Source organism: Salvia splendens, chromosome 9 (genome assembly GCF_004379255.2).
Source record: "Salvia splendens isolate huo1 chromosome 9, SspV2, whole genome shotgun sequence".
Classification (NCBI taxonomy): domain Eukaryota; kingdom Viridiplantae; phylum Streptophyta; class Magnoliopsida; order Lamiales; family Lamiaceae; genus Salvia; species Salvia splendens.
In genome coordinates, this window is record NC_056040.1 from 8,217,425 (window position 1) to 8,241,533 (window position 24,109).

The following is a 24,109-nucleotide window of genomic DNA, read 5'->3' on the forward strand; positions in this document are numbered from 1 at the left end:
GATCGGGAATTGATGGCGGAGTGGCACCAATTCCTTCAATCGGTGTTGTTCGGGCTAATCTTCTCCTACCTGCTCGCGAAGCTATTCTCCGTTATATTCACCTTCCGCGACGATAATCTGAGGATCGCGCGAGCTAGTTCATCGGAACCCGAAGCTGAAGAGAAAGCCGCAGATTATTCGGATGAGAATGAGCCCTTGATCCCCGGAGATGGGGTAAAGGGGAATGAAAGCGTGGTGACTAGTGATCTGTTAAGGATGTACTCCTTAACCTCGATTAGATTCCTCCGTGAAGTCGCGGGAACGTTTGCCCGTCGATCGCACACGACAAGAACTAAGATCAATTCCTCCGTGAAGTCGCGGGAATCTTTGCCCGACGATCAACAACGACAAGAACTAGGGTTTGTATTGTAGAAGAAGAGAAAGTAATGTAAATTATCTTATTTCATGAATAATTAATGAGAATAACAATAGGTCCTATTTATAATACTCCTATGAATAACCTAACTTGGTGAACAAGATAATAAAGATATGATAATATAATAATAGAGATATGAGATATATTTCCGAAGATATACTCCGAAGATATACTCGTATCAACTCCCCCACGGTTGAAATCCACCTTGTCCTCAAGGTGGAAACCACGAAGTAACGACGAGAGTTGATAGCCAAAAATTGTTGAGACGCGTCTCCTCCTGGATCAAACGCACAACGAATAGCTGAACGTCTCCCGTCATCATCCAGATTCGCCAACGGATCGACTTTGAACTTGTTCCGGCACTCTGTCATCCCTTCCAAAATCACGATCTCGTCCTCCTCATCTTGTTTTGCCTTTGCCTTCTGAGCAGTCTCTTCTACAGCAGCCTTTAGTTCTGCTACGTATTCATTGAATAACTTTTCCCTGTCTTCATGCTTGACTGACTTGTATCTGGGATCACTTATTAAGCTATCCTTCACCTTTGACCACCTGGAAGTAGATGTAATGTCTTCTCTATCCTTAAGCAACGACTTTAAATTAGATGTCTTTACAGCACGTTGTGCTTGAGCTTTTTCTTGAGCACTCATTTTCAGAAGTAACACCTTGTCATTTAACAAATGTACCCTCTCTCTCTTGTCCAAGGAGAGAAATCGAGGATCTTCACCCCATCTCCTCTTAAATGTTTGATAACTGCTTGAAACCGTTTCGTTCTTCCAGTAACGGCTTGAAACACCCTCCAAAGCAGCCTTCTGATCCGCTCGTTTTTCCTTTCGTTCTTCTTCAGCATGAGTTCGAACAGAGTGCTCAAAGAGAGCTCTTCGTGCACTTTGATCTGGAATGGCCTTAAAGCGTGGATCAAAAACTATTTTAGGAAGTTATTTCTCCCATTTTGAGAATGGTGCCACCCCCTTTCCTTAAGCATCTCCTTGAACTGGAGGAGACAGTCCTCCATGGTGGGGCCTCCCTCTTCATCCTCAGAATCAGAAGAAGAATTGGATATGTCACCATCCCCGTTCTTATCCTTATTATCATTTTGGATATTTTTCATGGTATCCTCCATTGATTTTGAGCCATTAAGTTCTATTGCAACTGAACCAGACACAGATGGGGAGGAACTAGAATCGGGAATTCTAGAATCTTGCAACTTTTTTTTTGTGAGATCCAGTGCAGAAGATGAGGCAGATGCACCTGAAGATCTAACTGCTATGGCATCACGACCGCCTATGTTAGTAGCAGGTGTGCTTAAGCTAACAAGATCAGATCCTTTTTCAGTTATAATATTAGTATTGGTAACTGACACTGATGAAACTTAAGCAGATAGGCGCAAGTCGCCCCGGCTGATCGTCGAACCCAAGCGCGGGGTTATCCCAGGAAGTAGGACGTCGCCCTCGAAATCCCACGCTACCACTGCCGTACCTATCCCATGGCAGCGGATCTGTCCTTGGCTGCTGAATCGCGATCTTTGTTGAAGGGCCGACTAAACCTAGGTTTTGTTGAGAAGCCACGAATGTGGGTGGAGATAGAATCGGGCGTTGCCTACCCATCTCGCCTCTCCCCCTCTGCCAATCCTCATAGGGCGGCTTAGGCTCGGGCCTAGGCGGCGGTTGCGCCGAGGCCGATCGCCTCTCCGAAGCGTCCAGGCGCGCTTCGATGCGGGCTAACGACGCCAAGACGTGTTGGAACGCCAAGGCAGTGGAGTCCCGCGCGCCACTCGACGCCGGAAACTGCTCCAGTCCGCGGATGATGCCGGCAGGCGTCACGACGATCGGCTCCGTGCAGCTCCCCACACGATTCGTCATCGTCAATCTGAGATCGGCAATGAAAAGTGAGTTCTCTCAATGAAAGTGCCAGTTGTTAATGATGTGCTTCTTAACCTCGATTAGATTCCTCCGTGAAGTCGTGGGAATCTTTGCCCAACGATCAACAACGACAAGAACTAGGGTTTGTATTGTAGAAGAAGAGAAAGTAACGTAAATTACCTTATTTCATGAATGATTAATGAGAATAACAATAGGTCCTATTTACAATACTTTTATGAATAACCTAACTTGGTGAACAAGATAATAAAGATATGATAATATAATAATAGAGATATAGATATATTTCCCACACGATTCGTCATCGTCAATCTGAGATCGGCAATGAAAAGTGAGTTCTCTCAATGAAAGCGCCAGTTGTTAAGGATGTGCTTCTTAACCTCGATTAGATTCCTCCGTGAAGTCGCGGGAACATTTGCCCGTCGATCGCACACGACAAGAACTAGGATCAATTCCTCCGTGAAGTCGCAGGAATCTTTGCCCAACGATCAACAACGACAAGAACTAGGGTTTGTATTGTAGAAGAAGAGAAAGTAACGTAAATTATCTTATTTCATGAATGATTAATGAGAATAACAATAGGTCCTATTTACAATACTTTTATGACCTAACTTGGTGAACAAGATAATAAAGATATGATAATATAATAATAGAGATATAGATATATTTCCGAAGATATATCCGAAGATATACTCGTATCATGATCATAGTGATAGTGATGACGATTGGGAGGGCGTTGAGAGTACCGAATTGGATGAGATCTTCAGTGCCGCCACTGCGTTTGTTGCGGCCACGGCTGCCGATAGGGCGGCCGTGAAGGTGTCCAATGAAGTCCAGCTACAGCTCTATAGCTTGTATAAGATCGCGATCGAGGGACCATGTTCGGATCCAAAGCCTTCTGCCTTGAAAATGACTGCTCGTGCCAAATGGTAATATTCATTTGACTACATTTTTTATTCCTGATCGAGTCATTTTTCATTTATTATTGATATCTTGGAGATTGTAATATATGTGTGTTTTAAATTTGTAATTGTGGTTTGGAGGTTGTGGGATTAGGATTTGTTCGATTCAGAAACATGTTATTCTTTAATATGAAGCCTGAAGTTACAAAATTACAGTGGTATATGGCTTTCTACTTCATGTTTTTGCTGGTTTTCTCTAATTCTCTGACTTTTGGGATTGAAGATATTGTGGCCGACTCCATTGAAATATTCTCCTATGTCTTTTTGTGTGCAAGGCAAGCATGGAAGAAATTGGGTGCTATGCCTCCTGAAGAAGCAATGGAGAAGTACATTGATGTTGTTTCGGAGTTATATCCCACTTGGGCTTCTTGCCTTGCCAGTGTGAGATTAGATTCATTTAGCTCATTTTTATGAACTCCGAGTTCTATATTGATTTTCATCTTGACCATTGTTGTTGGCATTCACATGCGTCATGTAGCAGCATAAGAAGAGAGATGAAAGTAACAGCGATACATCTATGGGAGGTGCCGGGGGAGGACCTATGGGACCTGTTTTTAGTACATTTGCTTATGAAGAGGAATCAGGAAGTGACTTGTGGGTATTCTAACTATTTCATTTAATGTACTATACTTCCATGTCTCCCATCATATCCTCTGTATTGTCTTCATGTTTCTTGACTTCTGTGGCACAATCTTGTATATCTAACCATAGTTTAACCCAGTATAAACAAGGATAGTAGTAGAGATGGTTGTTGAAGAACATTAAATGCTAGCTTTTTGAGATCTTATTGCAAGACTTGTCTCTCACTCTATCCTATCCACCAACAAGGGTATTGGCATCTTTACTGTGGCTGACTGGCTGTATCTTTTTTATGAATCAAACACCTTAATGGTTCATTCAATTCCTTGACTCTGAAGATGTTACTGAAATTTGTTTCACGTTTATGTTGTCATTTTTTCTTGCCCGTTTTACAATTTGGTTCAAACATATTTATGCTCTGTTGAATTCAACTAATACTGCATACTTCCGTGGCGATTTTGAATTACGGATCTAACTTCTTATTGTCCAGTCAAGTCTGAGTAAATTAGTACTCGCAGCAGATAAGCCCCCAGGGATTAGATGGAGTTTGAGGTAGTTGGCATGGAGTCTGGACATTAAACTGTTTTGCTAGTTCTTTTATTCATGACTATGATTCAGAGAGGAAGGGTTATTTGAATTTTATCTTTCTATGTTCTTTGAAGGAAATTGGATGATTTTCATGCTTTTGCACGAGAAGGAGATGAAGTAAACCTGCTCAAGTGCATTGAGATCGATGCCCCCTTAAATCTGAAAGGTTTGCAGATGTCAAAATTCTTGTATCCCCTGCTATACTTTCTCCCATTCTTGTAGGCATGTTATGATAACTTGTTCGCTGATGATCACCATCCACGAAGCTGCTTCTTGAGAAGGAGAATTTTAAATTTAAACAATTAGGCTCTCAATCTGTTCTATGTTTTCAGGGAGATAAAAGGAAAAACTGTAGTTCAACAAATTCAGTACCGCCCTTGTCAGATCAAAATGTGTGTCTTGCATTTCTAGCCTGCAAATCCTTTTGATTCACGGCAGTTAATTTGTTTGTTTGGATATATAATTCCCAATTTTGCAGACAGTGAGGGCCGCACTCCTTTGCACTGGGCTGTAGATCGAGGCCATTTGAACATTACTGCATTGCTTCTGAACAAGAACGCTGATGTAAATGCTAAGGTAGCTGCAAATTTTATACGTGTTGATCACATGTTATCATTTGCTTGGCTACAAAAGGATAGCATGCCCAGTATACAACATCATATTTTCTATTTCATGTGGTAAAATGTTTAGAACTTATAAGGTGAGTTATACATCTTGGGCTCTGAGCAGGCTGTTATTAGATGTTCGGTTGCCTCTGAAAAAGTAGAGATGCTCTGAGAATATGGTTTTTACCATTCGATTGTTGTAAAAAAAAGAGCTGCATTTGTGTGTGTTATTGTAGGATGGTGAAGGTCTAACCCCTTTGCATTATGCTGCTGGGTGTGAGCGAACTGCAATCGCAGAGTTACTTGTGAAACACGGTGCTGACATAGAAGTGCGAGACAATGAAGGAAATGCTCCTAGGGATCTTTGTGGGTCAAGGTGGTCAGGGTTGGAGCTTGTGACTAAAGCGGCTGGTTAATTCTTTCAATTCAAGGGTTCCAACAATGTACATTCTTCTGTCTTAAACTTCTCAAAGATTAGGCAATTTTTAAGCCTTGATAGATTGGCGCTGCTGTCTGAACTTTTGTAGTTCCTCACCTCGATTTGTTCTTTGCTTACTTGGATAAATGAGAGTTTGGAGGGCTCATGTTTAATTGAAGCTAATCCAATTCATGCACTGTCTCGTCTTCGTTTGTTATGCAACATTCTTAGCGTCAATTTATTTAACAACAATTCACTTCTCGATGCCTATATTTTACTGCAACTTTCAAGAGAAAGTGGCAGAAACCGGCAGAATGGGGGGTCAACCGACCCACCACTGGTCCGATGACTGGAAAACTCCATTGAAATCGAGTCTGGAGTTGTCACTGGCTTCATGGTGTAACAACTCTACTCTTTATTTGTCATCTATGGTTAGCAAAATATCTTCATTGTATTCGATTACACAAAAAAATTGACCCGAGTCCTTGAACAATTACCAACATGACCAATTTCTTATGAGTTTCATAAGTCACAACATCCTATCATAGGAGTAGTAAAAAAATGAATGTAAATCAGATAAAGGATGTATTCCTGTATAAACATGGCAAATTTCTTATGAGTTACAACAAATTTCAATAAAATTTTAATTGTATGGGACAACAAAGAAATGTACAAAAGTTGTGATTTAATTTGCTAGTCTTATAAGTTATGGATTGACCAAAAGTCAACCAAAAATTGGGATTTGAATGAGAATTTACCCATCAACAATCACCTAATTTTTAAAACTACATACTACAATTAATTAGAATAACTCTTCTAGTCATAAACTTTTTTTAAACAAGGAAATATATAACTTAGAAGGAAAACCTCTCGAAATAAAGAAAAAAAATATAATCCTTCCGTCCTATGTTATTTACACTTTTCATTTTAAATTGTAAGTTTGGGATTGATTCTTCAATATTTTATGTGTAACGAGAGAGCAAACAATTGATTAATTTTAATATATTAATTAAATACTCTATTTTTGACTTAAAATAGTAATAATTTAATTAGTTTGAGACTAATCGAAATATATATTGAACAACTAGACACATTTTTATCACTTTTAAACATTTATTAATGGATATAGATTACATTAATACATATTATCAAATTCACTAACGTACTTGTATAAAATATGTCATACACTATCTACTACTCCTATTAAAATATTAAACTCGATTTTTTTAAAAAGGAAGAGAATAAAAATTAGAATGAAAATCTTCATAAGAGTGGGACCGACACGATACAGCGTATAAATGCTGTAGAAATTACCCGGTCGTTTCCGCATACAATAATTGCTCAACAAAAAGGAAATTATTATTATTATTGTAACTCATTACATCTCATAATTCAAGTGTTCATCTGTAAGGATTTTCTCTATCTAAAAACACACAACTCCCCACTTTCTCTCTCTAAAACTCCTGTTTAGGGTTTTCAGGGGCGCCGCTTTTGAATTAATACGATCCGACAGTGAACTCTTCACTCGCTCTCTCCTCCCTCCTCATTTCTCCCCAGGTGATTTCATGTTATTGCATTGGTTTTCGAGTTATATTTCCATTTGTCCTTTGGTATCAGACTATAACATAACATGTGTGTGTTGAGTAATCAAAGAATTATTTTTTATTGTGAAACGGAAATGGCAGTTTGGATAGCGCTTTGCGCAATTGGATGATTACTGGATCTTCCTGTTGGGACGATCTGATTGCGTAGTTGAAAACCTTAGGTTGGGAATAGCCACGATCTCTTATTTTGCTAGCTAATATGTAAATAAAAAGAATTATTGAGTAGTAGTATATTTTAATGGATCGCGCTCTGAAGCTTTTTTTTCCTGCGTGTTATTGCAGTTTAGCTGTGGTTACTCTTGTTGTTTGGATGAGTTTGTCGTTATCAAGTGGATTTTTTAGGTTATATCTGTGCTTTAATCTGATTTATGGAACCTCCGTTACTTGGTTGGTTTTGGTGGCAATACTGTAATGATAGCTCTTGTGCATTGTGGGATTGACTGTTCACGTTTTTTTTGGTTCGATTAAGGGCGATTTCATTGGATCTGTTTCATTCTGTTGTTATCTTCCCAGCTCAAACGGCTACCTAAAAACAGCAGTGAACTACAATGAGAAAGCTATTTCATCTGTGTGACTGGGCCATTCTATTATGCTTTTTATATGCAAGGATGTTTCTCACCTGGCCATTTTCTTTGTCATAAAGTTAGTGCTTTATAGTGCTCATATAATCTCTATTACTGGGTGGATTATGGCGGTAATCCTGTAATGCTGTTTCTTGTGCACTTTGGGGAAAAACTGTAGTGAACAGTTTGTTAATTTGACATATAAGTTCAATTTGTTGGATTGAGAGATTTTTTTTATATGTTTCAAGTCTGGTATGATATTTCTCAGCCAAAACATCTACATTAAAATTGACTTAGTGAACTACTATGAGAGAATTATTTTAAGTGAAATATGTTAATTGCTTGACCATTTGTTTTCATGGATGTCTTCTACTATGTTCACTAGTATTTTCTATTGGAATATACAATTTTAGTCCTCTGAATGTTTTGAACTGTCAATATATACTGCAACCTATCATTTCATCATATAATTTGAACTAATATGCTGTGGTATCCACAGAGAAGATATGGCTATGGAAGTCACTCAGATCCTTCTAAGTGCACAGTCAGTTGATTCAACAGTAAGGAAACATGCTGAAGAGAGTCTGAAACAATTTCAAGAGCAAAACCTTCCGGCTTTTTTGTTGTCCCTTTCTGTAGAACTTGCTAGTGAGGAGAAGCCTGTCGACAGCCGTAAACTTGCTGGTTTGGTTTTAAAAAATGCTTTGGATGCGAAGGAGCAGCATAGGAAGTATGAGCTTGTGCAAAGGTGGTTGTCATTAGATGTTTCTGTGAAGAGCCAGATAAAGGCATGCTTATTGCAGACCCTGTCATCTACCGCTATTGATGCTAGGTCAACTGCTTCACAAGTGATTGCGAAGGTTGCAGGCATTGAGCTGCCACAGAAGCAGTGGCCTGAGCTTGTTGGATCTCTCCTGTCAAATGTTCATCAAGTTCCTCCTCATGTAAAGCAAGCTACCATTGAAACACTTGGATACTTGTGTGAAGAAGTAGCTCCGGAGGTGATTGATCAAGATCAAGTGAATAAGATACTCACAGCTGTTGTTCAAGGTATGAATGCCAATGAAGCTAATATTGAGGTCCGGCTTGCATCCACAAGAGCTTTGTACAACGCTCTTGGATTTGCCCAGGCTAACTTTTCGAACGATATGGAGCGGGATTACATAATGAGAGTCGTTTGCGAGGCCACACTTTCTCCAGAAGTGAAAATTCGGCAGGCAGCGTATGAGTGTTTGGTCTCAATTGGATCCACATATTATGAGAAACTAGCTCCATACATACAAGACATTTTTAACATCACATCCAAAGCTGTCCGGGATGATGAGGAACCAGTTGCTCTCCAGGCAATTGAATTTTGGAGCTCGATTTGTGATGAGGAAATTGATATTCTGGACGAATTTGGAGGTGATTTTACAGCAGATTCGGATGTTCCCTGCTACTATTTCATCAAGCAGGCACTCCCTGCTCTTGTGCCCTTGCTGTTGGAGACACTTCTTAAGCAAGAAGAGGATCAGGATCAAGATGAAGGTGCCTGGAATCTTGCAATGGCTGGTGGTACTTGTCTTGGATTAGTTGCTCGGACAGTGGGGGATGACATAGTACCACTTGTCATGCCATTTATTGAAGAAAATATTACAAAAGGTGATTGGAGGCAAAGAGAAGCGGCTACTTATGCATTTGGCTCGATATTGGAGGGCCCTTCACCAGACAAACTAATCCCTATCGTCAATGTTGCCCTCGGTTTCATGCTCACTGCCTTGACCAAAGACCCTAATAGTCATGTGAAGGACACAACTGCCTGGACTCTTGGGAGGATATTTGAGTTTCTTCATGGCTCCTCCGTGGAGACTCCCATTATTACCTCAGCTAACTGTCAACAGATAATCACAGTTCTCCTGCAGAGCATGAAAGATGCTCCAAATGTTGCTGAGAAAGCTTGTGGTGCTCTTTATTTTCTGGCCAAAGGTTATGAGGATGTTGGTCCAACATCACCATTAACACCTTTTTTCCAAGAAATTGTACAATCTCTTCTCTATGTAACTCATAGAGAAGATGCAGGCGAGTCTCGACTTAGGACAGCTGCCTATGAAACGCTAAATGAAGTAGTGAGGAGCTCCACAGAGGAAACAGCTCGCTTAGTGGTGGAACTTGTTCAAGTCATTATGACGGAGCTTCACAAAACACTTGAGGCTCAAAAACTTTCATCAGATGAGAGGGAGAAACAGAGTGAATTGCAAGGCCTTCTTTGTGGGTGCCTGCAAGTCATCATACAAAAACTAGGGGCATCAGATCCTACTAAGTATGCGTTACTTCAATATGCAGATCAGATAATGAACCTTCTTTTGCGAGTCTTTGCTTGTAGAAATGCCACTGTCCACGAGGAAGCAATGCTTTCCATTGGTGCACTTGCCTATGCAACAGGGCCAAACTTTGCAAAGTATATGCCAGATTTTTACAAGTATTTGGAGATGGGTCTTCAGAATTTTGAGGAATACCAGGTCTGTGCTGTCACTGTTGGCGTTGTGGGGGATATCTGCAGGGCATTGGACGATAAGGTGCTGTCTTTCTGTGATGGTATAATGACGCAGCTACTGAAGGACTTGTCGAGCAATCAGTTGCACCGGTCTGTGAAGCCTCCGATATTTTCATGCTTTGGAGATATAGCCCTAGCTATAGGCGAGAACTTTGAGAAGTATTTGATGTATGCCATGCCCATGCTACAGAGTGCTGCAGAGTTGTCTGCCCATACATCTGGTGCGGATGATGAAATGATTGAATACACTAACTCTCTTAGAAATGGAATTTTGGAGGCATATTCGGGGATATTTCAGGGCTTCAAGAACTCACCGAAAACCCAACTTCTGATACCATATGCACCTCACATCTTGCATTTCCTGGATAGCATTTACATAGAGAAGGATATGTATGTTTACAATTATCTACTTTTGCTCCCTTTTTTTCTCTGGCTGTTAATAATAATTTAATGATTGTGTTATCGTTTTGACTCAGGGATGATATTGTGATGAAAACTGCTATCGGTGTCCTGGGAGATCTTGCAGACACTCTGGGAAGTAATGCTGGTTCTATGATTAAAGAATCTCTGTCGAGCAAAGACTTCCTAAATGAATGTTTGTCCTCAGACGACCATTTGATTAAGGAATCTGCTGAGTGGGCCAGGTTGGCTATTAGCCGTGCCATATCTGTTTGAGGCGGTTTCACTTGGTGCATATTACTTTACCTGCATGCATATGGTCGTGTTGAGTCAGGGTTGAGGTTGGGATAGTCATATCATTTTGGATCATACCATTTTCTGACTACAGAAGCATTGTCACTAACTCATGCATAAGCATCATGCAGTCCAGTCAGGTCAGGTCAGGTCAGGTCAGGTTCCTTTCTTTTACCTTGGATTGGTGTTGGGGTGGGGTAGTTGGTGATGGTGGCTTCTGTGATTCCTTCTGGAGAAGTTGTAAGTTGAAATACCAATTTTGTGCTGGGTATGGATGCTTGTTAGTGGGCTGAACAGGTTAACTATATGCTGCATGCTCGACATGAACTACTTTTCTTGGGCTGCTCAGAAACAGCTCCCGTACTGCTCTGGTCGCCATGTGCTCGTCGAATGGTCTCAAATGAAGCATCAGCTTGCAGCTTTTGTTTCTGTATTTGCATGAAGTCAAGCTGTCTGTCATACCCACTTTTTCTTTTCATTTTTTCCTTTTTTCCCCAAAAATCCATACATTTTTCATGCATAAACATTCCAAACTCATTAGTCTGTTGCACACAAAATCATTCATTTCATTCATCTAGAAAATTGCATGGGGTTTTGTCAAACTACTCCAGATTTAGGTCACATTTCATTTGCATACATTTTTCATTAGTTCGTAGGCATTTCACTGGTGGTTTATTTAGTGTCGAATTTCCTTCCATTTACGAGGAGAAGAACCTGCAATTTTCTGCCGTCTCGTACAGATTTTTCTTCAATCTTTCCTTTGAATATGTAAAATCTATATATTTTGTTGAGATAGTGACGTTGCAAGAGTGGGAAATGTCATGAAATTTGTTGATGACATTGAACAGATTTGAGAATAGGATTGAAGAATTGCTTTGCAGTTAATTTTATTTTTCTTCCAGAGCCAAGGCAATGTATTTGTGGCCTTGTGGTATTCATCTCTTATGCTGTCGTTATATACATATGTTTGCTTTTGTTTTATGTCTTCTTTACTGCTTTTAAATACTATATGTCTTGCTTGTAAATTTCATGTGGATATGAATCATATGACCTTTAATTTGTTAGTTAATGATTTCTTTGAGCATTAATTACCTAATAGAGTTTTTTTCCATGCTTGTGTAGATATCTTTTTGAAATTGTTACTATTATAGTTTTAATATTTTCTTACCATGTGAGGCAATTATTTTTATGGATGAATGAGCGGTGACGACACTAGTTTTTCAAATAATAATAAAACCCTTATATAAAAGCACTAGAATCGATTTTGTAGGTTAGGCGACTGTCCATTTACATCTCTAGCAAAAGTTATGCTCCTAGTTGAATGATGACAAAAGATCAAATGGTAAAAGTATCACTTTTAATTGTGGATTTAAGAAACGAAAATCTTGGAATAGGAACAGTGAATAAGGTTATTGTCGATGTCGGAAGGTAAAATTGGTGAGACGACTGTTGCTAGCAAAGAACGGCGAACGAAAAATGAAAATTAACTCTAATATTAAGTGTTATTGGTTGAAAAGCATCAAATTTCAGCAATTTAAAACAAAAGTGAACTCTAACAAAGAAAGACAGCTCTACCTTAACAAGAGTATATAGTTAATAGTACTATAACAAATCTCAACAATTTTCAGTAAGAGAATTCTCATCATCATATATTCATATGTTTCCTTAGTTTCCGGAAGATAAATGAGTAATGTATATTTTTTCAATTAGTTTGTAATATTTGTAATTGTTCCAAAAAGATGTTTACTTGGAAGCGATAAAAAGTCAATAGATTGAAATTTCCAATTGATTAATTTGATCCATGACATGCAAGATCAAACACACACACAAAATTGCATACATTGCATATACATGTATGCAATGAATTCATGATGTAAACATGCATATTGTGAAGTTGACTTAACATTTTGGTAATGCATTTCATCATGATTGTATAAGCCATTGGGGGGTGGTGGGCATTGCCATATATCACACACATTTCATGGCCACTTTTGCTTATAAAAAAGGCTGCCTTCCCTCATAAATCTTGCAAAAACCCACAGCTATTTTCTTTAAGCTCAAAAAATTCAAGCACTCATCACATTTATTGAATAGTGATGAATGCTAGGACAAAGAGTTTAGCAATGTTGTTGCTCCTTATGTTCCTCTCTGCAGGTATCCAAACCTAAATTACTATACATTTTATGCAAAATAGGTGACTTGTTTTTATGTATTTTACATCATAAGACCCTTATCCTTCTATTAATAATTACTTGTGTCTGGAATATTAGTGTGGAATTGTGTTTTATTTCTCTGGTAAAATATTTTTTAAGATATCATTATAGTATATCATTTTATCTATGCAGGTGCAGCTAAGGGCTCAAACTACATCAAGACAAACCATCTTTTTCACAAGGTAGTTATATACTCCATTTGTCTCTAATTTATTATGTCTCATACTTTATTCTCTTCGATTAACATACAAAACAATATTGTATAAAATCATGTGATGTGCAAAAAGAGGCCATCTTTGTTGGAATTGAGGAAGTCCACACCCTCTTCCCAATGTAATTCTAACGTTTAAAGGTGTTTTTATTTTGTAAGGGAGAAATGGGAGCAAATTCAAGAAAGCTTCTTGGAATCGACATAGTATTAGATTATGATGATGCTGGACCTAATGTGAAGCATGATCCAAGAGGGAGGAGAGGTGGCAAAGGTCCCTAAATTCTACTACATATTACAAATAATGCTAAGACATTATAGTTATGATCCGACCAATAACCACTAGACACTAGTGTAGTACAAAACAAAAGCCATGGTGCTTCAGTAACTTCTTGTCGTAATCTATATGTTATGTTGTAATGTGTTTTCCGTATCAATGTTTGTGACATTGTAATGTTATAACCATATTATTTATTGTATCGCCTCTTGCTGTCATTATTTGTTACTAGGATATAAAGATAAAACATAAATATAATTTATATATTGGGTCGGTATTATTGAAGTTGATTTTATTTATTAATATTTATTTTATGGCAATGAAAAAGAAACGACACAAATATTTATGATAAATTTATATAGTATGATTTACAATTTAATTTAAGGATGATTATACAAATATTCAATGAAAAAGTTAATCTTTTTTAAATATGTATGTATTCAACTTGAAAATGTTAATTTTTATAAATTACTCTCATAAAAGGATATATATATATATATATATATATATATATATATATATCTGTAATTTTAATATTAATTCATTCTAAAATTAATCGACATTCATGAACCAATGTAAAATGTAAAATACCTAAAAAGGAAGCACATGTTCTTTTATTACGGCTCTTTCAGTTTTTACTAATGCTAGTATATTATCTTTGACTACTTCAATTTCATTGACTTATAGATATACTAACACTCTTATCAGACAAAACAAACTCACTTGAGTTGGATAAACCAATCAATGGTGTTAACCAATAATTAATACTTATATCAAGAAAATTAATGTCGTTTTGGTCTGTGTTTGCCATTTCTGATTTGTTTGATCCAGTTGTATTTGTCGAGAAATTAATAATTAATTAATATATATGGATGAACTTTGTCTTCGTAAATCAAATAGTTTGGTCAAAAGCACAAGCACCACTATTTATTTAGAGCATTAATCTTCACAATTATCAAAGTCTTTGCATCGTGCAGCTATATGCCTTAATTAGGCATAGTTCTACCAGAACTCAATTTTCTATACATAAAACATTACAACCTCTAAGTGCAAATATGAGTAGTCGCTGAAAAATGATGCGATCATTGAATTCAATTTTGAGCACTAGCATATGTGACTGTCTCCTCTAATCCAAACATGACCTAAATTTTACTCGTATTTCATATGATCACTGTTTTGTGATTAAATTTTGAAATCCCAAAAAATAATTAGTGTTTCATCAAAGTATTGTAAGACATATTTGAAATTAATACTCATGAATGAGTTCATATTAAGGAATCAATTAAAGTGGACTTCAATTTCTTCACAAATGTATGACCCATCTTTTTCACAAACTTTCTGCTTGTCCCTTTCCTTTGTGTACGACTTTGTTCAATTATTTCAGTGATCTCATACCAATATCACAACTTTAGAGGAGGATACATTATGCACCTAATCGGTACTCCTATTTAATTTTATGTGGTATACATGTCCTACGTTACATCAATCTAATTTATCCGGTGGTGTTAAGGGCACGCCTGCCTGGAGCGCAGCTGGAATCGCCCCAAGGTGGCTGGGGCGAGCAGGTCATTCCACTCTCTGTTTAACTGTCTTTGGATATTCTCAAAAGAAATTAACACTTATCTAACCCTAAATGTTAGAATCTGGTTTTGCCTAATCGCCTTGATGGAACCCGCACTCCTGACAACACTGAATCTATCACATGAAGTAAATGCTCCTAAATCTTACATACCACCATCAAATTGGTGTGAGATAGTAGAAAATAAAAGTGTACTTTAAATGTAGTAGGGATTCTTGAAGGGTCAAATGACCCTTGTAGCTCCCAACAGGAAATTATCAGACCGCTGAATAATAGAAAAAGACAATGTCCCTGAGGTAGGCATGTGTATGTATTATATCTATTAGGTCAGTATAGTGAAAGATAAGAGCATGATGCTCCATACAGTAAGTCAAACAACAGTTGTTTGCTGCTTAGATATGGATATGTGCGTATATAGGAAAATGTCATTTCTTGAAACGTGGAATAAAGTTAGGCTCAAACCATAACATGTTGTTAGCTGAGAAGTGGGGATTTGAATCTCACTAACATCTTATAGGTTTCAAGCCCATAGTAGCAGCTGTTGGTATCCTAAATGTGTGATACAACAAACATCATAGGAAGCAACAAAGAGCACTTATTAATAGAGCTGTAAAAAAAGGCCCGCCCTACCAGGCCCGAAGCCTGAATGTTTATGCATAAAACTAATATTTGAGTTGGGAAAATGCGGCCCAAAAATATTCAAGAACTTTATAAAGCTTCAAACAGGCTAAATAGCTTATATTTTTACCTACATTCCACTATATAAAAACACGTATATGGAACAGATTGCACCTAGCTCATTAAAGGAAAAGCCTCAAATTTGAATGTGCAATCACGGGATCCAATCTAAATCTTTGCAACATAATTGCATACAACAAAATGAAGGAGAGTTAATCATGTAACAATACACCTTACAAGACTCCCTGGCTTCGCCCCCGGTTCCTCCTTAAAAAACCAATAGCCTAACCCAAGATGATGAATCTTGATGGGAAGATAAGATAGTGATCTTTTTCAAGTGCATCCAAAATACCTCTCAGACATAGTTTGGTATAGCAGGTCACAGCAATATCAATATTCGCTCGAATAAGAACATGCACGTATACTTGGTATAAAGAAAAAAACAAGAACTACTTATTTATCATAGAGTTCATGCCTTAGGAAGCCAGGACCTGGCTTGAAAGGATCGTCTTCTCTGTATGCCTCAGGACGGTGAACTCCAGAGTCATTCATACGGTTGCTGATGACGTGGAGGATTGCTTTCTTTGCACCATACTCATCACGGTTGTTCTCTACATACTGCTTCGCCTCTGCTGCCACTTCATTAACAAAATCAAACCTGTTATCTTCCGAGAGCAATAGCCTCTCGATGTCCATTGTCAGGAGCTCTCCTGTCTCCCTTATCCTCCTCACCTGTTCCTCAAGAAACGGAACTCTTTCTATCCTCGCCTTATCTTTTTTCACCTGAAATCAAACGATACACAAAGATAGCTTAATAACAACCACCACTTGAAAATGAAAGTTTCAATCATCATCATCACCAAAGCCCCCACACTACATGTGAGATGATGCATAGACAGATATTTGTTCTCCAAATATTCAGGTTTTCCTGCATAATATCACTAAATTCGAGGTCTATGTCATTTTACTTAGTCCTGTTGACATCAACTGAGCTTCCCAAGATGAGTAAATGATTGTATTGTATTCAAGCATGCTGATCAGTAAGCCAAAAATTGAATGAAGAATGCTCATGAAATCAACCATTAACAAAGCTATATATAGCAACAAAACCCAGCAAAAAATTATCATCTACCAAGTGGAAGGAATTCTCATTTGAGCTCCAAAGTGGAAACCAAACTCCGAAACTAACTATTCAAAGATATTTTCCAGTTTCTTATCTTACAGTTACCTCTCAATTTCCAAAACAATAAGATGATTTTATTTTTCACACTTGAGTTATTCAATCGATGTTTCGGAAGCAATCATAAAATATTCTCTCCCTAAATCTGAATTTTGAATACCTAACATCTGTCTCAACTCTTTCCCCAAATACAACAAGAATAAGAAGGGTAAGAAAAATCATTTCTCTCACAAATACATCATCCTCACTTCCCTCTCTATAAAAAATATTCCTTGTAACACACACACATATCTAGGTAGATATGGCTCATAATCATACCAATTTTCTCCGCCTCCACACTTGCCTATGACTGCCTCCTGAATTTCGTGAGCTCGAACTATTATCCTGCCAATCAAAATCTCAAAAACAAAATCGATTTCATAAACCGAAAAAAACTCAAAATTGTAACCTGCGACTTCGAAGCAACACAGAGGCGCCGTTTGTTGTCCGGTTTTACTTCGATTCTCTGCACATGATGGATCAAAAGGTCGATAAATTATGGAAAATTAAGCGCGAATAGTTAGAGGATTACAGAAACATACATTTGGAGGGAGGGAGTGGAACAATGAAATGCTGAAAGTAGCAGCAATTAGCGCCATTGCAAGTCAAGCTTTATCTAGTTTCCGCCTTTCCGGTATCTGCAATTTTTTAATATAATCACAAATATATTGGAATCGGCCCAAAATAGAACCCTATATTTTGGGCTGTTGGCCCATGAGGTTAAGAATATGTGAATAAATTTTAGTATTATTTGTAACCACTACTCTCGTTTAATTCATCTTATTATTGATTTATAAATTAAATATTCACTAAATTTAAAATATTTAGTATAAGATGATAGAATTTTCAGTCAAACATTTGGCCTAATATGTACTCGTATATAATTATTTTCGATCCCGAGTTTGGTCCAATATATAAATTAGTTTTCCGAAGACAATTGCATAAATTTATGTTCCCATCAAAATCATCAATTAATAATCTCGTGAGGTACAAAGATAACCAGGATAATTTAGTAAAATATGACTTTATTATTTTCTGATTGAAAAAGTAAATTAACTTGATTTCTAGCTTTATCTATTGTTAACTCGATCTTTATTGAATACCGATTATTGTAATTAACAGCTCAAATGCCATTGTAATAATCACTATTTCCTTATACTGGAATGTCTTAAAAGTTAAAACCCATAGCATATTGTGATTTTAAATATATCCAAATACTCCATTAATTACTTGTAACCGAACTTCTAATTAAAATGTGGATTCACGTTAACCGGTGTGATCAATGACTAACTTTCTTAAGTTGCTAACTCATCAACGCAGTGTATTAAAAATGTCAACATGATGACTTTAATATGCCAATGCATAATTTTGTTGATATTTTAATATATTGTGTGTGACGTTATGTGTTGACATTTTTAATACACTGTGTTGAGGAGTTAACAACTTAAATAGTTAGCCATATAACGCACCCCATATTAAACAACTTAAATTTGATCAAATACATAATCAATCTGTCCCCCAAGGTAATGTTTTCAATTTTTAGCAATATCAATTATATTTTTCACAATATTAAAATAAAAGTTAAATAAAAAATAGCACTAGATAAATTAAATAAGAACAATACATACCAATAATGTTAAGATGAATATACAAAATATGCATGGTATTATTCCATCCATCATTACACGATTAAAAAATAAGCATGGTATTACGGAGTACTAGTACTTATTTTTTTGGCATAAAATTAAAAAATAAGTTGAATAGATTAGTGAATTATTTATGGCAAAAATTAGAATAGATTTTTAGACAAAAGACTAAAAGATAGAGGATAGAAATTTTCTGACATAAGAATCTATCTGATCTGGCCAATCCGCAACGGGTCTAGTTGCGGTCCCTATCTCGTTTCGGAGAGACGAGACGGCAGCGAGACGGCGTTGCGGGAACCGTCTCGTCCCCATCCCGTCGCGTGCCTCGTCGCGGAGAGACAGTCTGCGAGACAGCTCGCCACGCGCGTTGGCGACGTGGTGAGCTGTGGTTCGTCCTTGACGCCCACTCACCGGCCCACGAGTGGGCGTCGTTTATTTCCGTTGAAAATGTATTTTTTTTGTTTTTTAAAATTCAGGAAAAAATTTTAAAAATAAAAAAATCCCAAAATTATACTAGCCGTTTATAGTCATTTTTATAATTTATTTTTTTATTTTTTTTGTATTTTTTTAAGCCCTCAATCACTTCTAAACATATTAAATCATTCTCACAAATTAATCCAAAAAAAAAACTCTCTATTCTCACTCAAACACTCTCAAACATTCTACCTTCTTCTCCCAAATTTAATCAATTCTTGGATCCATTTATTTAGGATTTTATTAATGTGGTTTTTTATTTTTTTAGAATTTTAAGTTGTAATTTTATTTTATTTAATGAAGTATGTTTTTATTAATTGAATTTGTTAGAAATAAAAATAAAAAATAAAATTGAATGAATAGTTAAGGGATGAGATGATTAAGAGATGAGGTAAGAGAGGGAGGGTTACAGATGTGGTCTCTTTAGTCAAGAGATGTGATGAAAAGTATAGTGGGGTCTATAAATAAGGAAGAGATGAGACTAAGAGATTGGATAATAGAACCAATTTATTTAAGAGATAAAAGGAAAATATAGGACTGTAAATTCAATTACTCCTCCACATCACAAAATTTTATGATTCTGTTTAGTTCATGGCTTCTGCTTCAACAAGCTCAGACCTCATCTGCCATTGCGAATCTTCCTCCAATCGCGACCTGTACTGACAAGAATTGCAGGATTTGAATCTAAACCCTAATTTCCCCTGCTGTTTCGGCCGCAAATTTGAATCTTTAGCACCGAATCTCGGATTTAGACTCTGTTTTTTTTGCTGGAATAATTGTTGTGATTTTTGGAAGTGAAGAAATCGGAAATGGATAGATCGAGATCTAAGAGATACTATTATGACCAGGACTATGAATCTGAAACCCTACACTCGCGGAGCAAGCCTCGCTACGGAAACAATTCACACGGTGGTGGCGGCGGCGGCGGAGGTGGAGGGGGAGGTCACCATTATGCTCCGAGCTACCGGCGCTCCTCATCCTCCTCTGGCGGAGGTGGAGGCAGCGGCGGTGGTGGAGGAGGAGGGAGAAAGCTGCCTGATCAGTTGATGGTGACTACTAGCTACCGGATTCTATGCCACGATGTGAAGGCAGGGGGAGTGATTGGGAAATCAGGGAGTATAATTAAGGCGATTAGGCAGCATACTGGGGCGTGGATTAATGTGCACGAGCTGGTGCCTGGGGACGAGGAGAGGATTATCGAGATCTCTGACACACGGAGGAGGGACCCGGACGGGAGGATACCGTCGTTCTCGCCTGCGCAGGAGGCGTTGCTCTTGATACATGAGAGGATTCTTGAGACTGAAGGGGGAGGAGGAGGGTATGGGCATAATGATGGCTTTGTGGAGGATGAGAATGATGAGTATGGTGGGAGAGGAGGTGGCGGCGGTAATAGAGTTGTGACGAGGCTGGTGGTATCGCGGATGCACGTGGGGTGTTTGCTTGGGAAAGGGGGGAAGATAATTGAGCAAATGAGGATGGAGACCAAGACACATATTAGGATTTTACCGCGAGATCACACTCTTCCTCGTTGTGTTTCCATGTCTGAGGAGATTGTTCAGGTTCTTGATTGTTACACCCTCCTTTGGAGCTTTGAGTATTTGTTGAACATGAAAAACCTTATCTTTTGTGCATTGACTTAAAAACAGAACTTGAATTGAACTTATGATTCCTCAACTCATTTGAATGGTTGAGATGTAACTATGAGGTGATTACAGGCATGACTGCCTTCTGAAACTGAGAACGGCTGCCCTAATGCAGTAACTTTGAGGTTTGTGATGATGGAATGTAGTTTCTTGTTATGCTACTGATGATGGACGGAGATGCATTAATGAGCTGTAGGAATATAGCATGTGATAATATGCTGCTGATAATCTCATAGCATTAAATGGAGAATTGATGACTAATTCATCAAAAATGAATAGACGATCTGAAATTCTATTTACCTAATTAAGACTATCTTGCCTTTACTTAGATATTCAGCCTCTTGATTGCATGCTATAGGCATACTGCATTGCTTTATTCACTTTGCAATATGTAGTTACCTTGTGGAAGGGCAAGGTTCATCTGATTCTCCCATGAGGACAATAGCGCATAAGATGTAAATCTAGAGGAGATGTTTGCAGAAGTTGTTCATGTATTTTTGGAAGTGGAAAATTAACTTGCAGTACAGAAAGATTATGTCTAATAATTTTCTCCTTGTTGTGTAACATTACTGTAGAATTCGTACAGGTGGTTGGTGATGCGCATGCTGTGAAAAATGCTCTAGCAATCATTTCTTCTCGTTTGAGGGAAAGCCAACATCGCGATAGCAGCCATTTTCAGAACAGAGTACAATCACCTGACCATTTCTATCCTCCAGATGATGAATTCCATGCCAACAACAACAGACGATCATCTGCAGAAGGGCCTAGCTTTGGAAATAGGTATTCTGGTGGTTCCAGGAACTACAACTATCCCCCACGTTCATCTGGATATTCCCATGAGTCCGGACCTGCTAGTGTATCTGATAATACTCAATCATTTCCTGGCGAGGAACTTGTGTTTCGCATACTATGCCCTGATAGTAAGGTTGATTATATTGTTGGGGAAACGGATGGAATCATTGATTTGCTTCACAATGAAATAGGCGTCAACATTGATGTATCTAGTCCAGTTGCTGGATTGGATGAACTTGTAATAATCATATCTTCTGATGAGGTTAGCCTGCATCTCTCTTAGTAATCAATATGTTCGGGAGCTCTTCTCTGCTTCCTGGCAGTCTTCTAAACTACATTTCAGCTCTATATGAATTTGACCACAAATTTTCAGTAACTCTTGGCTTTTATGTCTTCTGGAATGTCTTGTAAGCTGATTCACTTGTATGGCTTTTAGGGTCCGGACGACGAGTTGTTTCCTGCCCAAGAAGCTTTATTACATATACAAACTCGCATTGCTGATCTTATTCCAGAAAAAGAAAATATTGTTACAACTCGGCTACTTTTACAATCAGATGAAATTGGTTCTTTGGCTGACATAGGTAAAATCAATGGTGCTAGTGTCGAGATTCTGCCAAGAGAACAACGTCCCGTGGGTGTATCAGGGATGGATGAGATTTTACAGGTTTGTTCTATACAGTTTTATTTCTTTGAGGATCATGTCTTGCTCTCTCCCTTTTCCTTTGATATGGTTTACACTATAATTTTGTAAAGGATCTATGGATACATATTCCTTTTGTAGCCAGTGTTAGATCTACTCGGTTGCTGCTCTTGTTCGTTGTTTCAACTGCTTCATACTTGAATATTTCTGACAAGATTCATCTACGCCATAGGTGAAAAGATACACAACTAACACAATTCTGGCTTTGTCATCTTCCATTTCTTGACTATAGATAGTTGGGGAGATCAAAGCTGCTCGAGAGGTCCTCGTGGAGGTGACATCAAGGATAAGGAGTTACACATATCGCAAGTTTCATGAGAAGGATGAACCTGTCTCTCATACTTCTGCTCCTAACCCTGTGAATGGTGGTGTGGAACCTGAGGCACCTTCAAGAAACATAATACCTCAATCATTCGAAATGCATGCTGGAAATGGTCCTACTCTTTCTGCCCCACATAGTTTTTCAGCCGCTACAACATCTCAAAAAGTAAAGGTAAGTCGGCTGCGCCTTCTCTTTTGCCGACGAGTCTCCTATAATTTGCTGGAATTATTTACTCCAGTTTTATTCAGTACTTGTTTCTATCTCCATGAACCTACTGCTGGGCTTGAGTTATTGTATGTTTGAACCTGTTTCCGAGTTTTGTAGCTCATTCCATCCATCGTTCTTGAATAAAATAAGCCTCAATTTGCAGGATGTGGCCTCCATACCATCAAATGCTGATTCATGGAAGCAAAATGCGGCTGAGCAACGCGAAGATCCTCAACCCACCAAATTGAATAGGTCACTTTATCTCAATCTCAGTCCAGCTGACTCACAGCAATTTAACTTGCATTCAAATTGCTCACGCTCGCCCTCTTCTTCTTCTGTCTATCCTCCAGAATATCAGTACCACTCGTGACAAGAAGCATACTGGAAGTTGTCATTCCGCCCCATGCAGCGTCTGAACTAGCCAAGAAATCAAGAAAGCTCACTTTGATCAGTGAGGTGAGTTTGAGTTCTCTGTGATCATTTGAGCATATACGCCATGCATACGCCTTGACATATATAACATTCACGCAAGCAGCTATCGGGAGCAACTGTGAAACTGGTAGACAACGGACCAGAAGCAGCAGAGAAGGTAATTCAAATTTCAGGTACTCCAGAGCAAGCAGAGAGAGCTCAGAGTTTACTTCAAGGATTCATCTTGAGCAGTAAGTTGCTCTCTTTTATCTTTCAAACACACACTCAGTAGAACTAGCAATATGATCTGATATCCAATTATTTTGCCACAAACTCGCGACTCTTGTTTCAGCCGAAGAAGATGGATAGGCGCGACCAGTGTTAGGTGGGACGCAGCAACAGTTTTCGTGGATGATCTGAGTTTTAAGGATATGATAATTGACCAGTTGTTTGGAACATAATGTTATTCATTTAAGGTATCTGACTTTGTTGTATGTTGTGGAAATGTAAGCATTATTTGTTGTTGTTTTCAGTATATATCTTCTCTAGAAAATATTTTTCAACTTGGCTTATGCAAATAATTTGTTGTTGTAGTGTGTATATATGAGAGGGTTACGCTACAAAACCCTTTTACACTCTAAACTATGATCCATGGATTATCAATGACATGTGTATGAATTTGTAAGGTAAATGTATGAAATAAAAATTGAAGTTTTTGCTAGCGAAATGATTTTGCTAGAAAATTCCGAAGTTTGATCAAATTTTCGTTTGTCTTGCAACTTTAAAAATCAACTAGAAAAATTATAAAATTTTAATGTATTGGTAATTATTGTATAATGAATTTTTTTTGTGAAATTGTATCGTAGTAGTATAGTACATGTGAATAAGTTAATTAAAATTTAT

The 24,109-nt window shown here is 37.9% G+C and overlaps 4 protein-coding genes across 4 annotated transcripts; 3 read left to right on the forward strand and 1 right to left on the reverse strand.

Moving 5' to 3' along the window:
- The first annotated feature begins 12 nt into the window (after window positions 1–12).
- LOC121747891 (acyl-CoA-binding domain-containing protein 1-like) lies at window positions 13–5,693 on the forward strand. The gene is made up of 7 exons (XM_042142038.1): window positions 13–213; window positions 2,980–3,221; window positions 3,530–3,635; window positions 3,733–3,848; window positions 4,496–4,587; window positions 4,900–4,997; window positions 5,263–5,693. Exons 1-7 carry the CDS (start codon window positions 13–15, stop codon window positions 5,440–5,442), a joined length of 1,035 nt encoding a protein of 344 aa, XP_041997972.1. The 3' UTR covers window positions 5,443–5,693.
- A 1,143-nt stretch (window positions 5,694–6,836) lies between these two features.
- Window positions 6,837–11,775, forward strand: LOC121747872 (importin subunit beta-1-like). The gene is made up of 3 exons (XM_042142013.1): window positions 6,837–7,001; window positions 8,111–10,534; window positions 10,621–11,775. The coding sequence occupies exons 2-3, from the start codon at window positions 8,118–8,120 to the stop codon at window positions 10,817–10,819; spliced, it is 2,616 nt and encodes an 871-aa protein (XP_041997947.1). The 5' UTR covers window positions 6,837–7,001; window positions 8,111–8,117; the 3' UTR covers window positions 10,820–11,775.
- Window positions 11,776–15,914: 4,139 nt separating this feature from the next.
- Window positions 15,915–17,661, reverse strand: LOC121746710 (protein PLASTID TRANSCRIPTIONALLY ACTIVE 7-like). Its single transcript, XM_042140627.1, has 4 exons — window positions 17,554–17,661; window positions 17,421–17,477; window positions 17,291–17,356; window positions 15,915–16,575 (listed from the first exon to the last, which is right to left on the reverse strand). The coding sequence occupies exons 1-4, from the start codon at window positions 17,608–17,610 to the stop codon at window positions 16,246–16,248; spliced, it is 510 nt and encodes a 169-aa protein (XP_041996561.1). The 5' UTR covers window positions 17,611–17,661; the 3' UTR covers window positions 15,915–16,245.
- A 1,997-nt stretch (window positions 17,662–19,658) lies between these two features.
- Window positions 19,659–23,738, forward strand: LOC121746800 (RNA-binding KH domain-containing protein RCF3-like). Its single transcript, XM_042140730.1, has 8 exons — window positions 19,659–20,690; window positions 21,361–21,828; window positions 22,003–22,230; window positions 22,499–22,759; window positions 22,959–23,047; window positions 23,146–23,251; window positions 23,331–23,457; window positions 23,559–23,738. The coding sequence occupies exons 1-8, from the start codon at window positions 19,941–19,943 to the stop codon at window positions 23,573–23,575; spliced, it is 2,046 nt and encodes a 681-aa protein (XP_041996664.1). The 5' UTR covers window positions 19,659–19,940; the 3' UTR covers window positions 23,576–23,738.
- Window positions 23,739–24,109: the final 371 nt, after the last annotated feature.